This window comes from Typopeltis vanoorti, chromosome 18, assembly GCF_054136105.1.
Source record: "Typopeltis vanoorti isolate ZY-2024b chromosome 18, IOZ_Tvanoo_1.0, whole genome shotgun sequence".
In the NCBI taxonomy this organism is placed as follows: Eukaryota; Metazoa; Arthropoda; class Arachnida; order Uropygi; family Thelyphonidae; genus Typopeltis; species Typopeltis vanoorti.
Genome location: NC_143566.1, coordinates 14,091,323 through 14,109,142, shown reverse-complemented (window position 1 = coordinate 14,109,142; position 17,820 = coordinate 14,091,323). Strand labels below are relative to the sequence as shown.

Below are 17,820 nucleotides of genomic sequence, written 5' to 3'. Positions count from 1 at the left end.
TGCATTCTCTAATAGCAAGCCAAGAGATGGAACATATGGCAGAGGTGAAACACAAAAGACATGTTGATTGTACCACAAATTCTCTCAATTATCCCCCCCCCCACACACACACAAAGTGCACATGACACTGTGGTTCTTGCAAAGATGTAATTCATGATGATCTGCTTTTAAACATCCTATTACAGAGTCTCCTAAGTAATCCACAGATGAAATAAAACCCCAAAACCACACTTCCTAGGCATATGAATATGCACAGCACACAACTATGTTAGCATGCAGGTGAACTGATGATTACATAAGCTGAAGGACAATGCAATAGAGCAGTAATAGCAAAGCCACTAAATTTATAAATTGTGAATAAATGACCCACAGTGCATATAACTTGATTGATTATAAGCATGTTCTAATTTCAAATTGCATCATTAATTGTTAGTTATGACATAAAATGTAATGAAAAGTTAGTAATTTCATATTTACAAAAAATATGAAACAGAAACATACTGTTTGCTGTTCTACACCATTGCTGGTTATAACAGGTGATGAGAAACTGGGTATTTCTTTTATATCCGATCGTAGTTGGGTAGATGCTTGTGTCTGGTCTGAACTGGATGCATATGCCGGGAATGATGATGTCATTTGTGTCTGTACCATATGCTACAAAAATAAAGTAAAAGATGAATTAATGTAAAATATTATTTTAAACTTATTAAAATGTGTTCATTGTGAAGAACACAGAATATCAGAGGTGTGTTCACTATTGGATTTTAAAAGCACACTAAAAGACAGCAAAAATCTATTTACAGATTTTATAATTATTATTATTATTTTTTTTTTTTTTTTTCACTGACTGACTTTTAGCGATTTCACAAGGTTGGAGAAAATTCTCAGTGAGTACCCAAACTAATGAATACATAATACTTTTAAATACAATCTAGTAAACAAAGGTTAGATTTAATACATAAATGAGAAGAAATATAATGCTGGTAAACAACCTGAAACATTTTAATTGATGATTATACTGTTTAATATTATATATAATGCTTACCTTCATCATGTGGTGCCACTGGGAATAAGAAAAAGTTCATGACCACTATTAATATGTTATTAATAATGTTAAAGTTGTTTTGAAGTTATATTTACTACTTTTTTTCTTTTCTTTTTTTAAAGCAACTCCCATCCAATGAAGGTCGGAACCTATAGTACATTAGTACCATGAATGGGATGAGGATTGTTTTATTTTTATTAATTTTATATACAGAACTTTCATAAGCAACTTCAGGCTTACTGAGCAATGAAATTCTCTTCCATATAAAGGCAATCGAAAACACATGTGCTCACAAGAGGATTCAAACTTGTAGCCTGCTGATTGAAGAATGAATATACGAACTACTTGGCCAATTAGCCCAGCAACTACAGTAATGAACAACTTAATCTGAACACTTACATTTTAAAGAAAAATTTTAATTTTGCAAGAAAATAAGTACAAAAATGAAACTTCAACTTCACCTAATAATTTATATATGCTCCTCTGTTCCTAATAAGTTCATTAATTCGCTTAGGCATGGAGTCTACCAACATAGAACAAATTTTTCTTATTTCTGCATCTTGAAACCATACTTTTATAATAGATTATATTAAGTTATCTTTTGTATCACAATTTAATTTTCCAAGTCTTTTTCACTATGGCCCACAAATTTTCTATTGGGTTAATGTCAGGAGAGTCACCTGGCCACTCTTTTTTTGAGGAACTCTCAATTTTTCTGAAGTGTGGCAAGGAGCAAGATCCTGTTGGAAGTTCTTGTCTTTCTGGACCTGTGGCACCACTCTTTTCTGCAATATTTTTATGTAATGGTCACTCACTTTTTTCATCATACTGTCAACAGGCACAAATGTCCTGGACCATTATGTATAAAACAACCCCAGAACATCTTTTTAGGAGCTAGTTGAAGGTAGATGGGAGAAGCCCTCTCAGCTGCTGATTTGCAAACATAGGGTACTCGCTCACCTTAGACAAAGAAATGGCTCTCATCTGAGAATATGACCTTCTTTCACTTCTCAACAATCTAATCTTTGTACACTTTTGCCCATTGGAGCCTCTTTTTCTGCATAGCCTTTGCCAACAGATGCTTCTTTTTTAGTCTGTGGGTAGTCCTCCCTGCTTCCAACAATCTTAGATGGACTGTCATGTCAGAAACATTAATCCCACTACAGTGCACCAATTAGGTCTGTAGACCTAACTGGTGTTTGGTCTACAGTTTTATTTGCCTTATTGCTAGCGTTTCAGCACGCATGTGCTTATTTGTATTTCTGTGTGCCCATGAAGATGCCTTGGTGACCAAAGTGAAAAACCTGGCTTAATAATTTATTAGCTAAATAAAATTAGTAAGTATTACCTGTTGATGTGTGTTTTCTACACTAAACATCAAAACGAGTGATAATCAACATCCAAGCATCAATCCAACATTAAGGCATTCTTAAGTTTTGTGAACAGCCAACAGGTGAATATGGAAAATGGTAAAATTTTGTGATTGATTTTTTTTTTAGCCAGAAACTCACAGACAGCTATTGCATCATATGCAGAGGTACTGTCATAATGGCATCCAATTTTCCGATCAAAAAAACATATACGAGCATTTGTTTTAATCTGCAATCATGACAAGCACTTTTTTTTTTTTTTTTTTTTTTTGATCTTGGTGAAGATGATATGTTCCATCTGTGCTTTTCCATTTTGTTTCAAAGTCATACTGAAAGCACCAAGTTTCCTCACCAGTAGTAATTCTATGAAAAACACCCAATCACAGAGAAAGAGCAGAACACACATCAACCACTGCGGCTTTTGACCTTCACTCAAAATATGGGGATCCTTCTTTGTAGAAATTTTTCTCATTCCCAAAATTGTCTGTCGAAGTCCTCCTCATTCTTTCTCTGTTGAAATTTAATCTTCTTCTTCTTCTTCTGCCATTAACTGCATGGAAACTAATGCTGCACTCTTTCAACATTTTCAATGAGATTGTGGTTGCCCAGTTCTTTCATTATTTCTCATGTTTTCTTGTCCATTTTCAAACCTCTTAGGACACTCAACTACATTATATTTTCTTCGCAACATCATTACCATAAATTAATCATCACATCTAATTTTGCCTAATTTTGCACAAAACTTGATGTTAATATGCTGTCTAAATCCTGTTCACTCATTTTTCTGCTGAAAGCAAGAAGAGCGTGTGTGTGTTATTAAGAAACTCCATTTGAAAGAACAATAGGACAAAGCACCTTTCAATTGGAAGAGACCCAAGTTTGAATCTTATAATGATGAGAAGAATCTTTATATGAACTTTTTCAACTGAAGGTGAGTTATAAATTAAAGATACCAATTATATTCTTGGTTTAATCCTTTAATCAAGTGTAAGCAAACAAGTTTGCGCCTGAACTATTTTCAGGGTCAGAGCAACTCATATAAAGAAGCTAATGATTTCACATTACTTGCCTTAGTATCCCATAATGCAAAGCACATCTCCTTGTGGACATGTATAATGCTTTGCATTATGGGATGTTAAGGGTCACTACCCAAACTGGTTTCGACCTTTATTGAGGTCTCATCAGATCCAGAGGTGATACTAAGGTTGAAGTAATGCAGAAGCCATATTTTCATACACGAGTAATCAAAAGGTGTCACACCGAATTATTAAAATATTATGGATTAGAGATAGTTGTATTCCATGCATACAGGCAAACTGACCAGGTACACAAGCAATTAACAGATAAAAATACTGTTAGTGAAGAATAGACAACACAGTGTGTGGAAGGTGAATTATGTAGTGTAGACAGTGAGGCTGTGTGGTGTGTGTGTGTGTGTGTAGAGTGGCCTCCAATGATGAGTTCTTTGACTGCATGGAGGTATCACATAATAACAATAATAATATATTAAAATTCAATTTACTTTTCAACTAAAATGAAGAACCTAATCCTAAATAATTATGTTAGAATTTTCAATATATTCTCAAATGCCACCAAAGAGCTCATTAAATCTCACTTTCTCCAAGACATCTTCCAGTTATATTATGTTGCAGTGTGATTATTGTGATGTTTGTATATACACTAACAGAAGACAATGTTATGGACCCTTCCCATTCACTTCAAAGATATAACTATAGCTTGTTTCAGGAGTTTCAAGCTAACATTATGTACCACGAAGAAACCATGAAGGCTTGGAAGACAATATTTCTGTAACTTGTCCTCATGACCAAGTTCATGTCAGTCAATATACTGAGAATACATTTTACAAAAGTCTGTCCTTTCCTAGAACATTAGTTTCATCATCTTCCTGATGGGACATTACCTTACTCAGTTTACAGAAACTACTGCAAGCAAAAGTAGTTTTAGATGTATTTAAAAACAGTCACACTGAATACTTCCATTAATATGGCATCATAAACAAACTAGAAGCACCAGTTTTTCTCTGCTTAAATGAATAATTTTTACCACAACTTTAATTTAGCCGAATAGATAAGATAGTATGCTCCTTCTCCAAAGCAACTTAACCACATTAAATCAGTTATAGCAGCACTTTGGATAAAACAGTTACAACACTACAATAACCTATATGTTATTTCAAAAGTGGCAATCTTTTCTAAAGATTCTCTCCATCTTCTGACATATTTTGTGGTATACTGAATGTCATATTGCAAACTGGTATACTAAAAACAAACTGAGAAAATGAAGTAGCCATGATTCTTTTGTTGCATCTTTCAGCATTTTAGTACATCTATTTATAAAGAACCTTTTTTTTTTTTAATTTATTTTAGGATCTTGAGTGGTATGCCTTATGAAAATAGCAAATGAGAGTAAAAAATGTGTGAATCAACAATGCCCCCCCCATGAAAAAAAACTTTGCTAATGAAGCTAACCAAAATCAAAATCATCTTTCAATGATTTTGATTTATTTGCAGAGTGGCACATTTTTTGCCATGTCATACTGCCAGAACTCATGTGATGATGCTGGGGAGAAATCATTACATGGTTGATCAGAAAGGATGAGTGAAAACCATATATTGTTACTGCAAACTATGTCTGACTTTCTAGAGAACATTGCTGGTATAATTTTTTTTTTTTTTTTTTTTTTTTTTTGTATCCAAAGAAGCATCTGAAAAAGCAGAGAAAATTAAAAATACTGATGCCTGTCTCTATTCTGCTTCAGAGAGTTTTGAAGTTGTCACAGTCACCTGAGCATCAAGGGTTATTACACCACCTTGACTGACTAATTGTTTTTTTTCCCCCAATTATTAAAATTAACTTACTAGAGAATTGCTATTAAAACTGAGAACAAGACAATATCCTTAGAAAAACAAATCAAATTTAGGTGACAAGTACCATTTATTATTTTTTTTATTACCAAGCTAAGTAAGACTAGTAAAATAGAACAAAATTTTATAAGTACTTCTTAAACTTGCAGTGCACCTGTTCTTTAGAAACCCTGGTGATATGAAATCACACTATCCCATAGCCAAATTACTAGTGTAAAAATAAACAAATTGTATATATTTTTGTCTTATTTTACCTTTACATTAATATTGGTGACAAGAAAAAATTTCAATGTGTAATTTGCTCACTCACTCTACTTATCAGGTCATAAAAATTATGTCTTGATAAGTGGATGGCCTAAATATGATGAGAAAGAAAGAAAAACAACAATAACAACATGATTTTCTTCATTTTTAAAATCTATTTAGGAAGCTAAAGGGATGAAAATAACAGAATGGTTTACAATTTTGCTTTATACACCCCAATGAAGGGAATAATCACCAAATTTTCTAATTTTTATTTGGTTATCTACAAATTTAATTTTTTACAAACTTTGTGGCAGTTTTTTCATAGAAGAAAGATTTCGATCAAGGCAATTTGTTCAAATACATTCCTAATGTAATGGAACAAACATATTCCATTACATTGTATACATAAATACAAAAAATAAAACTTGTGGATTAGAGCCTACATGGTAGAGTAGAAAATGAGAAAAAAGGAGTAATTGAAAGACCTAAAGCAGGTAACTCACCATCATAAAAAAAAAAATTAGCTTGTCTGAAAATGCAAATAAGCAATCAAGAAGTACACATCTTGAGCATTATTAAAAAAAAAAAAAAAAAAACTGGAAATAAGATGTGATTAATGTTAAAACCTGTAGCTGTGAAAATTCAGTGAATCTGCTGAATATATAAATGACCACCATAATTAATAGAATGCCAGAAAAAAATCTGACTCATCACTTTTGCTTGAATAGACATTAAGTTTATAATAAATTTAGTTTAATCCTTTATCCAAGTATGTGCAAACAAAGTTGCGCATGAAAGTGGTACAACTTTCAGGACTGGGAAAAAGTGGTACAACACCGGGCAACTCCTTGCAAAGGTGGAGCAAGATACCAACACTCCTATCTCGGTATCTCCCCATAATGCAAAACACATCTCCTTGCGGATATGTATAATGTTATGCATTAAGGGAAGGGCCACTACCCTTGCTCCACCTTTGCAAGGAGTTGCCCAGTGTTGAAGTATCTTCAGGACTTTATCCCAGTCCTGAAGATACTTTCAGGTGCAAACTTTGTTTGCACACACTTGGATAAAGGATTAAACTAAATTTATTATAGTCTGACCAAGTGAAAAATAAATTTTTAAGACATTAAGTTTATCAAAAGCTTTTCCATTTCATAACGGCACTAGAACACTGTTTTAGTATAAAAGTGAATTTCAATAGTGCAAATCCATTAAAATGTTCTTTAATGTGAGTTGCATCCTTAATGATTGTATTCACAGTTAATTGTAGCGTTATGCGATTGGCTTGTAATGCTATGACCACCTTCATACTTGAATGCTATTGAATTTCATCTTGATATCAATCTAATGTTTACAATACTTCCATTATTTTAACTATGTGAATCACAGCAAAATGAAAAAAATAATACTGTGGCTATCTACTCAGTGGAGATTACAATGAAATGAAGAAGTTTGTGGTGGGTTGGATAATACTACACCACACTGTTTCCAAAACATACAATTTCACTGGTAGCTTCACTTAGATTGCCTGTAACTCCTGACTGACATAAAACTGCACAGTTTCACTGGAAGCTTTCCTGACATTGTCCTAATTCTAGATCAGTGCAAGTTGGATTTGCATATAAAGCAGGAAAGCAGTTTACAGTTTAGATAACTAACCTTCATAATGTGAATAATATAAGCACATAAACACAATAAAGATATTTAATTAACCAAACATTTTGGTCTGGAAATAGCAGACATCTTCAGTGGCACTACAAGAACAGCTTTAAAAAAAAAAAAAAAAATACAAGGTGGAATACTAACAATAGATCATTTAAAAATAGAACAAGCCGCGTGATGTTATATCACTTAGTATTAAAGGGAATATTTTTAAGCAGAGACATGAATGAAATAAAGATATTAATTAATAATATTAAATAACATAAAATTAATATGAATTAATGAGTTATCCTGATTAGACTTTCCCAAATTTTTGATATAGATATACAGGGTGTTCGGGATAAATTTGACAGTTTCGTAAGGAAAAAGAAAATCTTCTTTGTATCTATTAAATTTAATGAATTGACAAAAAAACATTACAGGCAGAGTTAATTACAATACTATCAACAAGATTTACTCAAAATAAACACCATTAGCATCGATCACAGCTTCAATTCTGCTTCGGAACCTCGAACAAGCTGATGCTACAGTCTCCCTGGGAAGGGCCGCAAAAACTGTTTTAATTTTATCCATTAACTGGGCTTTTGTATTACTGGAAGTGCGATTGGTGTCTTTTTCAACTGCGCCCCATACAAAATAATCCATGGGGTTAAGGTCTGGGGAGTTTGGAGGCCAAACATTTGGACTGGTGAAGTCGTAGAAATTTTCAGACAACCATTTTTGACTTTTCCCAGAGGTGTGGCAAGGGGCCGAATCCTGCTGCCATACATACGGCCTACCATTGGCTACCCTTGTTATCCAGGGCTTGACTACAGTTAGCAACTCCACGAACAAAGCCCGAATTCCAATGCCAGGGTTCTTCAACACCTGTTCCTGCAGATTTGCGAGGAATTCTGCTGTACGAACGCAATCAGATCGTCTGCTAGGGATCTTTCTTCTTGCTACATCCTCGTAGTCACCATTGCAAGTCTCTAGTTCATGCCTGATTGTTTTTACTGTATTCAGGGAGCATTGGGCAGCAGTCGTAATATCCTTATTTTGATGGCGGGCACGAATCATCATGATACAAGTTATTCTCTTCCATGATTCAGGTGGGTTCCAGCTATCCATCCTTTCTGACATCTTGTATATGAATGAAGAAGGGTCCAAACTTTTAAATGAAGAGAAGTGTGTGTTAATACATGTATCTTACGGAAAAATATAATTAATTATAAATATGTCAAATTTATCCCGAACACCCTGTATAGTCATTCTGATTCAGGTTAGGATGATGGAGTAAGGCCTCTATGCTTTCTTTGAATAAACGTTCAAATTTATAACGAAATCTATGTAAGAGGCGAGTTTTTGACCAAAGGATGTTGTGATTAGTTTCAATCCTGTGCTGAGCCAATCCAGATTTTTCAGGTTTGTTGTAATGAATGGAGGATTGATGTTCTTGGATTCTTTTTTCAAGAGAATGTCCAGTTTGTCCAAAATAGGAGAAATCACAGTTGCAGGGAATTTGATAAACTCCAGGAAGAGATATGGTTGAGTGTTTGTCTTTAGGGGAAGGAAAATGGGAAGATAATTTGTTAATAGGTGAATACATAGCTGTTAACTCATATTTCTTCAGAATTCTTGCGATAGGTTCTGAAATCCCGGAGATGTATGAATTGGAACTCAACGTATTGAATCTTTGTTGTTTTGTGGTGGATTATAAGAATCGAGAAGATGTTGAGTACTCTTTTCGGAAAAGCCATTGAGTTTCAGGTGTTGTTGGATAGTAGAAAGTTCTTTCTGTAGAAAATTAGAAGTAGAACAATTAGTTTTGGCTCTTCTGATTAGACATTTTATGATTCCTGTTTTTTGACAAGGATGATGGACTGATTCTTTAAGAATATAACGACCTGTGAACGTTGGTTTCCTGTAAATTGTAGTTGTAAGAGTATTTGAAGGTGACCGGATGAGGAGAACGTCTAAAAAGGATAACTGGTTGTTTTCTTCCATTTCCATACTAAACTTTATACAATGATGTAAGGAATTGATACTGTTTAAAAAAGAAGGTGAGGAGTCTTTGTTGTGTGGCCATACGGTAAAGATGTCATCCATATATCTTACCCAAAAGGATGGTTGAGGGAAAATAGATGAGAAGAGGACTTTTTCTAGATGTTCTAAATAAAAGTTAGTGAAAGCAGGAGAGAGAGGACTTCCCATGGCCATTCCTTCTACTTGGCTGTTTTGACATAAGAAATATCCAGAGATTTTTAGACGTTCTCCTCATCTGGTCACCTTCAAATACTCTTACAACTACAATTTACAGGAAACCCACGTTCACAGGTCGTTATATTCTTAAAGAATCAGCCCATCATCCTTGTCAAAAAACAGGAATCATAAAATGTCTAATCTGAAGAGCCAAAACTAATTGTTCTACTTCTAATTTTCTACAGAAAGAACTTTCTACCATCCAACAACACATGAAACTCAATGGCTTATCTGAAAAGAGTACTCAACATCTTCTCAATTCTTATAATCCACCACAAAACAACAAAGATTCAATACGTCGAGTTTCAATTCCATACATCTCTGGGATTTCAGAACCTATCACAAGAATTCTGAAGAAATATGAGTTAACAGCTACGTATTCGCCTATTAACAAATTATCTTCCTATTTTCCTTCTCCTAAAGACAAATGCTCAACTATGTCTCTTCCTGGAGTTTATCAAATTCACTGCAACTGTGATTTCTCCTATTTTGGACAAACTGAACGTTCTCTTGAAAAAAGAATCCATTGTTGTGTCCTGAATAAACTAAGAAATGTTTTAACAAGAATTATTCAGGACACAACTTTATTTAAACATAGGCAGAGAATGTGGCATGTTGGCTATAGATTAGAAAGATAACTTTATGTATATAAATCAAAATTAAGAACAAGAAATTGTATAAAAATGAAAGAAAATTTGTAAGACCTAACCTGTAATGCATGTCGGTCAGATATAGAAATTAATTAAAGCTGTTAAATTCATTTAGAACCCCATTTCATGTATTATAAAGTGACAAAGCCTGTAAGCCAGAGTCCAAGGGTCACCTTTAACTGTCCTGTGTTATGCATCCCAAAAAGGGGGAAGGTAGTTATAGTAAAGAGAAACTAAAGCACCTTCCAGGAAAAGCGCACGAGCGATGTAATAGAGAGAGCTGGAGGCCATGACGTAAAACCCACGTGACCGCGTTGGCGGGCATCGCGATAGCCGAGAAACACCGAGAAGAGAAAGAAAACAAAAAGGCCAAGCAGACCCCAATTGAGGCTTTTTTTGGGTTCCTGTTTCCTGACCTCTCTCGGACGTAGGTCCAGTCTGCTCCGACGGAGAAGTTCCTGGCTGGCCGTGGAAGGCATTGGTTCATCTGTCACAGTGTTTGAAAAGGGCCAAGCTATTTCCTAAGACTAGGATAGCTGTGCAATGTCGTGCGACGGAAGAAGATGCTGTCCATTCTGGCCACGCTCCCGAGCCATATCGCCTTTCCTGCCGAGGTTCTAACCGTATAGTTTATCGAAGGTGATCAGACGAAAAGCAGAGTGAAGAAGCCTTGATGCCCAGACAAGGCAAGAAGAAGGACATAGTATCAATACAGAGACGGTAAAGTAGACTTTTGTATTGTGATTTCCAGTTAAGAAAAAGTGTGTTTCCCTAAGAACTTTTGTGAAGTGGACTAAAATTTTGGAACTTTAAGAACTGTCTACACCTTGGCACAGGCCCATTTGTTTGAGAATTGTCTGCCTAACAAGGCCATGTTTATTCTTCAGGAATTAATAGTAATGTGTAGAATGAAATAACCAATGACCACCACTTGAATGTAGAAAGTGTGATAAGTGTTAATGAGATAATGTTTAGTTACTTATAATGGTGGTCCAAGCAAGTTTATTTATATGTTTTGTATCTTAGTATTGAACCAAGGATCTTACTTGAGAATAATTCAGACCAATTAGCAGTAATGCTTACTCATTAAAAAGGGGGAGTTTCTTAGTACCTGCCTGACCTGTTGTTAACATATGAATTCAAACAGCCACTCATAAAAATATTGACGAACTTAGCGGGAACAACTCACATGTATGATTAAACAAAGCAGGCCACGACTGCATGTAAGATTAGTGAACTGAGATAAAATTTTATTATAGTTTAATTATTGTGTATCATTTTGAGAGAGCCATCCTGGGTAAGAGTCCCATCTATCCTCGGTATTGGCTGGTACAGTTATAATATAAATTTGTCGATGCTTATCGGGTGGACTGTCTTAGAATGATGTGTAAATGGTCACGTCCCACACAAGGACAAAGCCTCTAAACACGTGGTTAAACTATAGAGAGGCCAATAGGACTGCTTAATAAAAAGGGGGAGATTTAAATAAAGAACAGAATAAGTGTAGTATGTCTTAAAAGTGAAGGATATATACGGGAATAAGAGATAAGTTTAACAAGGAAGTAATAAGAATAAACAGCATATAAACACCACAAAATAAAAAGGGGTCATAACACCATGAACATCAATCCTCCATTCATCACAACAAACCTGAAAAATTTGGATTGGCTCAACACGGGATTGAAACTAATCACAACATCCTTTGGTCAAAAACTCGCCTCTTACATAGATCCCATTATAAATTGAACGTTTATTCAAAGAAAGTGTAGAGGCCTTACTCCATCGTCCTAACCTGAATCGGAATGACTGTATATCTATATTAAAAATCTGGGAACGTCTAATCAGGATAACTCATTAATTCATATTAATTTTATGTTATTTAATATTATTAATTAATATCTTTATTTCAATCATGTCTCTGTTTAAAAATATTCCCTTTAATACTAAGTGATATAACATCACGTAGCTTGTTCTATTTTTAAATGATCTATTGTTAGTATTCCACTTTGCATTTTTTTTTTTTTTAAATTGTTCTTGTAGTGCCACTGAAGATGGTCTGCTATTTCCAGACCGAAATATTTGGTTAATTAAATATCTTTCTTGTGTTTATGTGCTTATATTATTCAGTCTTTATGTCACAAGTATCCATAAAACATCAAAATTCATAATGTGATCCATACAGATGATGAATAACAGAGGAGATAATGTACATCCTTGTCTGACACCTGATTTAACATCAAACCCTTCAATTCTAACTGCTGACTTACAAGCCAGGCTATGTAGAAATCTGTTTCAGGTAACATCAGAAAGGTTTCAATTTGATCCATTGTGTTTGTAGCTTCTGGTAATCAATCAAATTTCCTGAATAATATGCACCCAAACAATACACGAATAATAAAGAGTTGGAAAATTGTTTAGCTGCTGTAGTGCAATTGGAAGAACAGTGGAACATTGCGCCCTTTGATTGGAAAAGACCTGGGTTCGATTCTCGTCATGACGAGGGAATCCTTATATTGACTTTTTCAGTTGAAGGTGAATTAGCTGATCTCATACAGCGGTAGCAGGTTTTTTCCCTTCCAGAAACTCGGGTTTTTCATCAGGCGTACAGACAAATCAGCCCTCAAGAACACACACACAATTTACAGACAAAAAAATACTGTTGTTGGTGATGATGGGCGATAGATGGTGTTGATGGTAGTAGTGTCGTAGTTGGAGAATTATGTAGTAGTGGAGAAGATGAGATGTATTTAGCGAAATAGAGGAGTGTGCCCTCCCATGATGAGTCCTTGGACTCCCTGGAGGTGTCATGCAATAATTATAATAATAATATGTATTGTATTCCCTAATATGTCTCATTCACACCATATATACTGTAGTGTTTTGAACAGTTTTTCTCCTGACTCCTTGTCATATGTCTTTTCCAGATCCACAAAACTTATATATAGATCCCGTTATATTCCCATCACTTCTCCATTATTTGATGTAAACTGAAAATTTGCTCCTGACAAGTTCCGTTTGGACTGAATCCAACTTGTTCTTATATAAGCCCCCCTTACACAATTTTTGTTACTCTCTTCTCAAGTATACTTGCATAATTTTACCAGGACTGCCCAGTAGGGAAATTCCTATACACTTCTCACATTCAGTTTTATTTTCCTTTTTATTGATGACTATTATAAGAGCTCTAATTCCTCCAATCATCTGGAAATTCAACCCTCTGACCAGGCCTGAAAAAAGCCACCGTAAAACAAAACTTTTATACTTCCATATTTGAGCATTTCTGGTTAATTATCTAGTTCAGCTATCCATGGCTTTTTCTACTTCAAATGTTGATATATATTCCTGATTACATTCCTGCTGAGTGTTTACTACCATCATTCTGTCACTACTTGTTTCATCTAACAATCTTTCCAAGTAATTACTCAGAACATCTAGAATATTGATCAATTATCATCTAGTCCAGCTATCCATGGCATTTTCTATTTCAAATATTGATATGTATTCCTGATTACATTCCTGCTGAGTGTTTACTACCATCATTCTGTCACTACTTGTTTCATCTAACAATCTTTCCAAGTAATTACTCGGAACATCTAGAATATTTTTATCTTCAGTTTTCATGTTACTTTTATTATCTCCGATTGCTTTTATAGTGTTCTTTCCTCCATTTGTAAGCTTTTTCAGTTGCCTCCAGAGTATTTTCCCACCTTTCTGATATTTATTTTCTGTTTTTAACAAAGGCTTCCTATGACTTTCGTTTAACTAGTTTTACAGAGTGCTTTGCTTTCTTACTTGGCATGAAATTTCAATATGCTTTCTTCTTTTACTTGACTACCTTTTTGATGTCTAATGTCCAACCATGTCTAACATTTTTCTAACAGCATCAGCACATGCCTCCCTGGGTGAATTAATGTTTTTTTTTTTAGGATTTACCAATGAATCTCCAAAGTCGCTTCCAATCAGTTTCATTTTTTCTTGAATAATGTTTGTGTATCTGGGTCTAAAGTTAACCTCTGAAAGCTGCTCAACTTTGATTCACTTTGAAACTTTCTTACACACTCCTCTTTTCAATGTGAAATTCAATTTTATCCCGCTCAACACTAAATGATCACTTCCAGTTTCACATTCTTTGTATATTCTTGCATCTTCTCGACATGTGAATTTGTGCACATTCTTATGTTGGAACATGATGTTAATAATAAGTATTTTATGTCTTAAACAGAAATTCAGCAGGTATTTACCATCATGATCTTTGCACTTTTCTCCAAATCTTCCCAAAATATTTATATATGTCTGGTAATCATTTCCTGGTCTACTGTTTAGATCTCCAACAAGGACCAACTTTTCCTTTTTTTGTTGTGTCAACTACCTTCTCTAATACCTAAAAAATTCCTCCTCCTTCTAGCAGAACCTTCTGTGGAACTATAGGCACAAATAAGTCTTATTGTCCAGTTCCCCATTCTGATATTTGATCACATCACTCTACTTGATATTGCTTGCTATTCAAGAAGTTTAACCTTATATTTAGTATTGAATACTATAGTTACCACCTCTACTTAAAAAAAATATATATATGTATATATATATATATATTATGATGATAAAAAGCACAGTCAGACAAGAATTATTGTATAAAAAGACAATAATAGAAAAAATTAGAAAACAACAACTGAGATGGTTTGGACACACTGTACGCATGGACGCAGACAGACTTCCTGATGTCCTAATCAATACTTTTCCAACTGCAAAAAAAGAAGACCCAGAAAATCAAGAATTACCTGGTTGAAATTAATAAAGAACATCTCGGGATGCAGAACATATAAGGAACTTTTTCGACCAGAAAGGAATAGAGAAGACTGGAAGATCCTGCTCAAGAGAAGACTCAACCCATCTTAGACGGAAGAGAAGAAGAAGATGATAAAAAAAAGTTTCCAAGAAAAGAAATCCTGCCATCTGCATATGTGACTAGTTAACTCACCTTGGCTAAAAATTCCTTATAAAGATTCTTCACAATTAGGTAAAGTTATATATATTTTAGCACATATTGCAAAAAAGTACTAGTTTAAATTGTGGGTGCATTTCAGATTAATTTTATTTGTTTTCCTGTATGCAAGTTATCCAGAGACTCTGGACGAATGGAGTTTTACTGGAATTCAGTATTTATTATTATTATTATGCAGACATATATTATTATTATTCCATAGAGTCCGAGGCCCATTGCGAGAGACCCAATCTATCCACAGCTCTCCAAACAACAAATCTAATTCTCACACCTACTTACCACACCTTTATTCAACTTCCAGGAATGACCCCTTGATTCTGGTCTCTTCAATTCAATTGCTGAAACATTTCTCCTGCATCTATCCTATAAAGCCCTTTAACACTTTCATTGCCAAGCTGAAAATTTGAATTTCGTGTGGTGGCCAAATTTTTTTAATTAGTTAGCGACGTCCATGCGATAACGCATGATCGGCCGTTTGGTGAGGACTCGCATTGCTTGATCGCGCGATATCGTTCATTGCCAAACTGAAAATTGGAATTTCATGCGGTGGCCAATTTTTATTTTTTTATTTAGTTAGCGACGTCCACGCGATAACGCGTGATCGGCCGTTTGGTGAGAGCTCGCATCGCGTGATTGGCAATGAACGTGTTAAGCAACTTACATGTTTCTATCATATCATGTCTTTTTTCCCTATTAACCAACTTCTGCAATCCACACACCCTCATTCTATCCTCACAGGGAACATTCTGCAGGCAACTCACCACCTCGGTCACTCGCCTCTAATCCTCTTCACGCTTCCTCATCCCCAAGAAACCCAGGGATCAGACTTGAGCACAGTAATCCAGACATGGACGTATCAAGGCCTTATAAAGAGGAATAGCATTTCTTTATATATCGACTTGTTAATGTGTTCTTCAATAGCCAAGTAATCTTTATGGGCTACCTTAGCAATATATCCTCTAAACTAGCATGGACAACCTTCCCTAGTTCGGGGGCCAAATTATCATTCTGTCTCCGAGTCAAGGGCCAGACCCAATTATTAAATAAAATAAATTAATATTAAATGAATTAAAACAAGTTGCTACTTCATATTTCATTTATATAAAATATAATGCTTTGGTATAAAGCTCTACATAAATTTTATAATATAATGAATGACATAACAATTTAATGTGAAGACTGGCCTTGTACTTCAACTACGAGACTATCGATATCGACGTTAATATTACTTAAGGATAATTGCATAGAATTTTCGAGGTTTTCATCCGTTATTCTTGTCCGAATTTTTGATTTATTGTATTTCATCCTCGAAAAAAAACTGTTCATACATATATGTGCTACCGAAAAGACATGATTTTTCTTGAAAAGGCGCGTAAATTTGTATATTTTTCTTCCACCAAATAAAATTTATAAAAATCCGTCAAAGCAATGTTGTCAAATTGTGATTTTAGCACTAAATCTGCCTGAAGCTCAATAAGTTATTTACATCAGCATCCATTGGACGAGCAAATAAAGCGAATGTGGAGTCTTTGTTTTTGTAGTCGGCAAGCCTTATATCAAATTGCTCTATTAGTGCCATCAGTTCATCTCCATAACAATTATAAGGGATATTTTTATGAGTTGCTAGAGTAGGAAAATGATAACAATTTTTAGCTCTTATCTGACTTTCCAACAATCTTAGTTTATTACAAAAAAGCTTTGACATATCCATGCAGTTCATGAACCAACTATCCTTGTTTTTGCAATTTAAGATTCAGTTCGTTTAGGTATCCGGTGACATCTACATGGAATGCTAAATCACATACCCATTAAACATCTTTTACTTGATTAATTGTTTCTTTTTATGTCCATAAAATCTGCAATGTCTTGTCTTAGATCATAAAATCGTTTTAACATTTTACCTTTACTCAACCACCTCACTTCACAATAATAAGACACATCTTCATAATCCGAAAATAGGTCTGCCAAATACTCCTTAAATTGGCGGTGATTAAGTGCACATGACTTAATAAAATTAATACTGTCTACTACAACTTTCATAACATTTGTGAATTTAATTGATTTTGCATACAGATTTTGTTGGTGGATAATGCAGTGAAAATTTGTTAAATTTTCCGGATGGATCTGTAGTTCTATTGCTCTTTCATGAACTATTCCAATAAATCCCTTCTGTGCACCAACCACTGCATATGCCAAATAGTGAACTCCATTTAAGCCCAAATCTCTCGAAGACTGTGTTGACTGTTTCAAACATATCTTCACCGGTAGTTGTTCCTTTTAACGGTCGAAGCACCAATAATTCTTCTGTGATGTTGAAATTTGCATCAACTCCTCGAATAAATATTGCTAGTTGTGCTGTATCGGAGGCATCGGTGCTGTCATCCAAAGCAATTGAAAATGCTTCCAATCTAGCAATCTTCTCTTAAACTTTTTTTGATATCATCAGCCATAATTTCTATCCTTCGGATAGAAATTATGGCTGATGATATCAAAAAAAGTTTGTCGAGACAGTACGTCTCGACAAACAAATATTCTCAAAGTCTTTTTTCTTTTCAGGACATATTATACTTGCAACATCCAGCAGACATTCTTTGATAAATTCTCCTTCACCAAATGACTTAGAATGCTTAGCGATTTTTTCGCTTACCACAAAGCTAGCTTTGACAATGCTGTGGTGCTGCATTCTTTACTTGTTGAACATTTGCTGCTGGGTATCCAA

The 17,820-nt window shown here is 34.6% G+C and overlaps 1 protein-coding gene across 4 annotated transcripts in view; it reads right to left on the bottom strand.

The window, feature by feature from the left end:
- The window catches only part of LOC150096500 (RNA binding protein fox-1 homolog 3-like), a 247,540-nt gene that overhangs the window by 137,105 nt on the left and 92,615 nt on the right, over positions 1-17,820 (bottom strand). For all 4 annotated transcript variants that reach the window (XM_090408155.1, XM_090408157.1, XM_090408156.1 and 1 more), the window contains exon 2: positions 502-654. In XM_090408155.1, the coding sequence (XP_090264281.1) occupies positions 502-654 (153 nt within the window). The remainder of the gene's footprint in view (positions 1-501; positions 655-17,820) is intronic.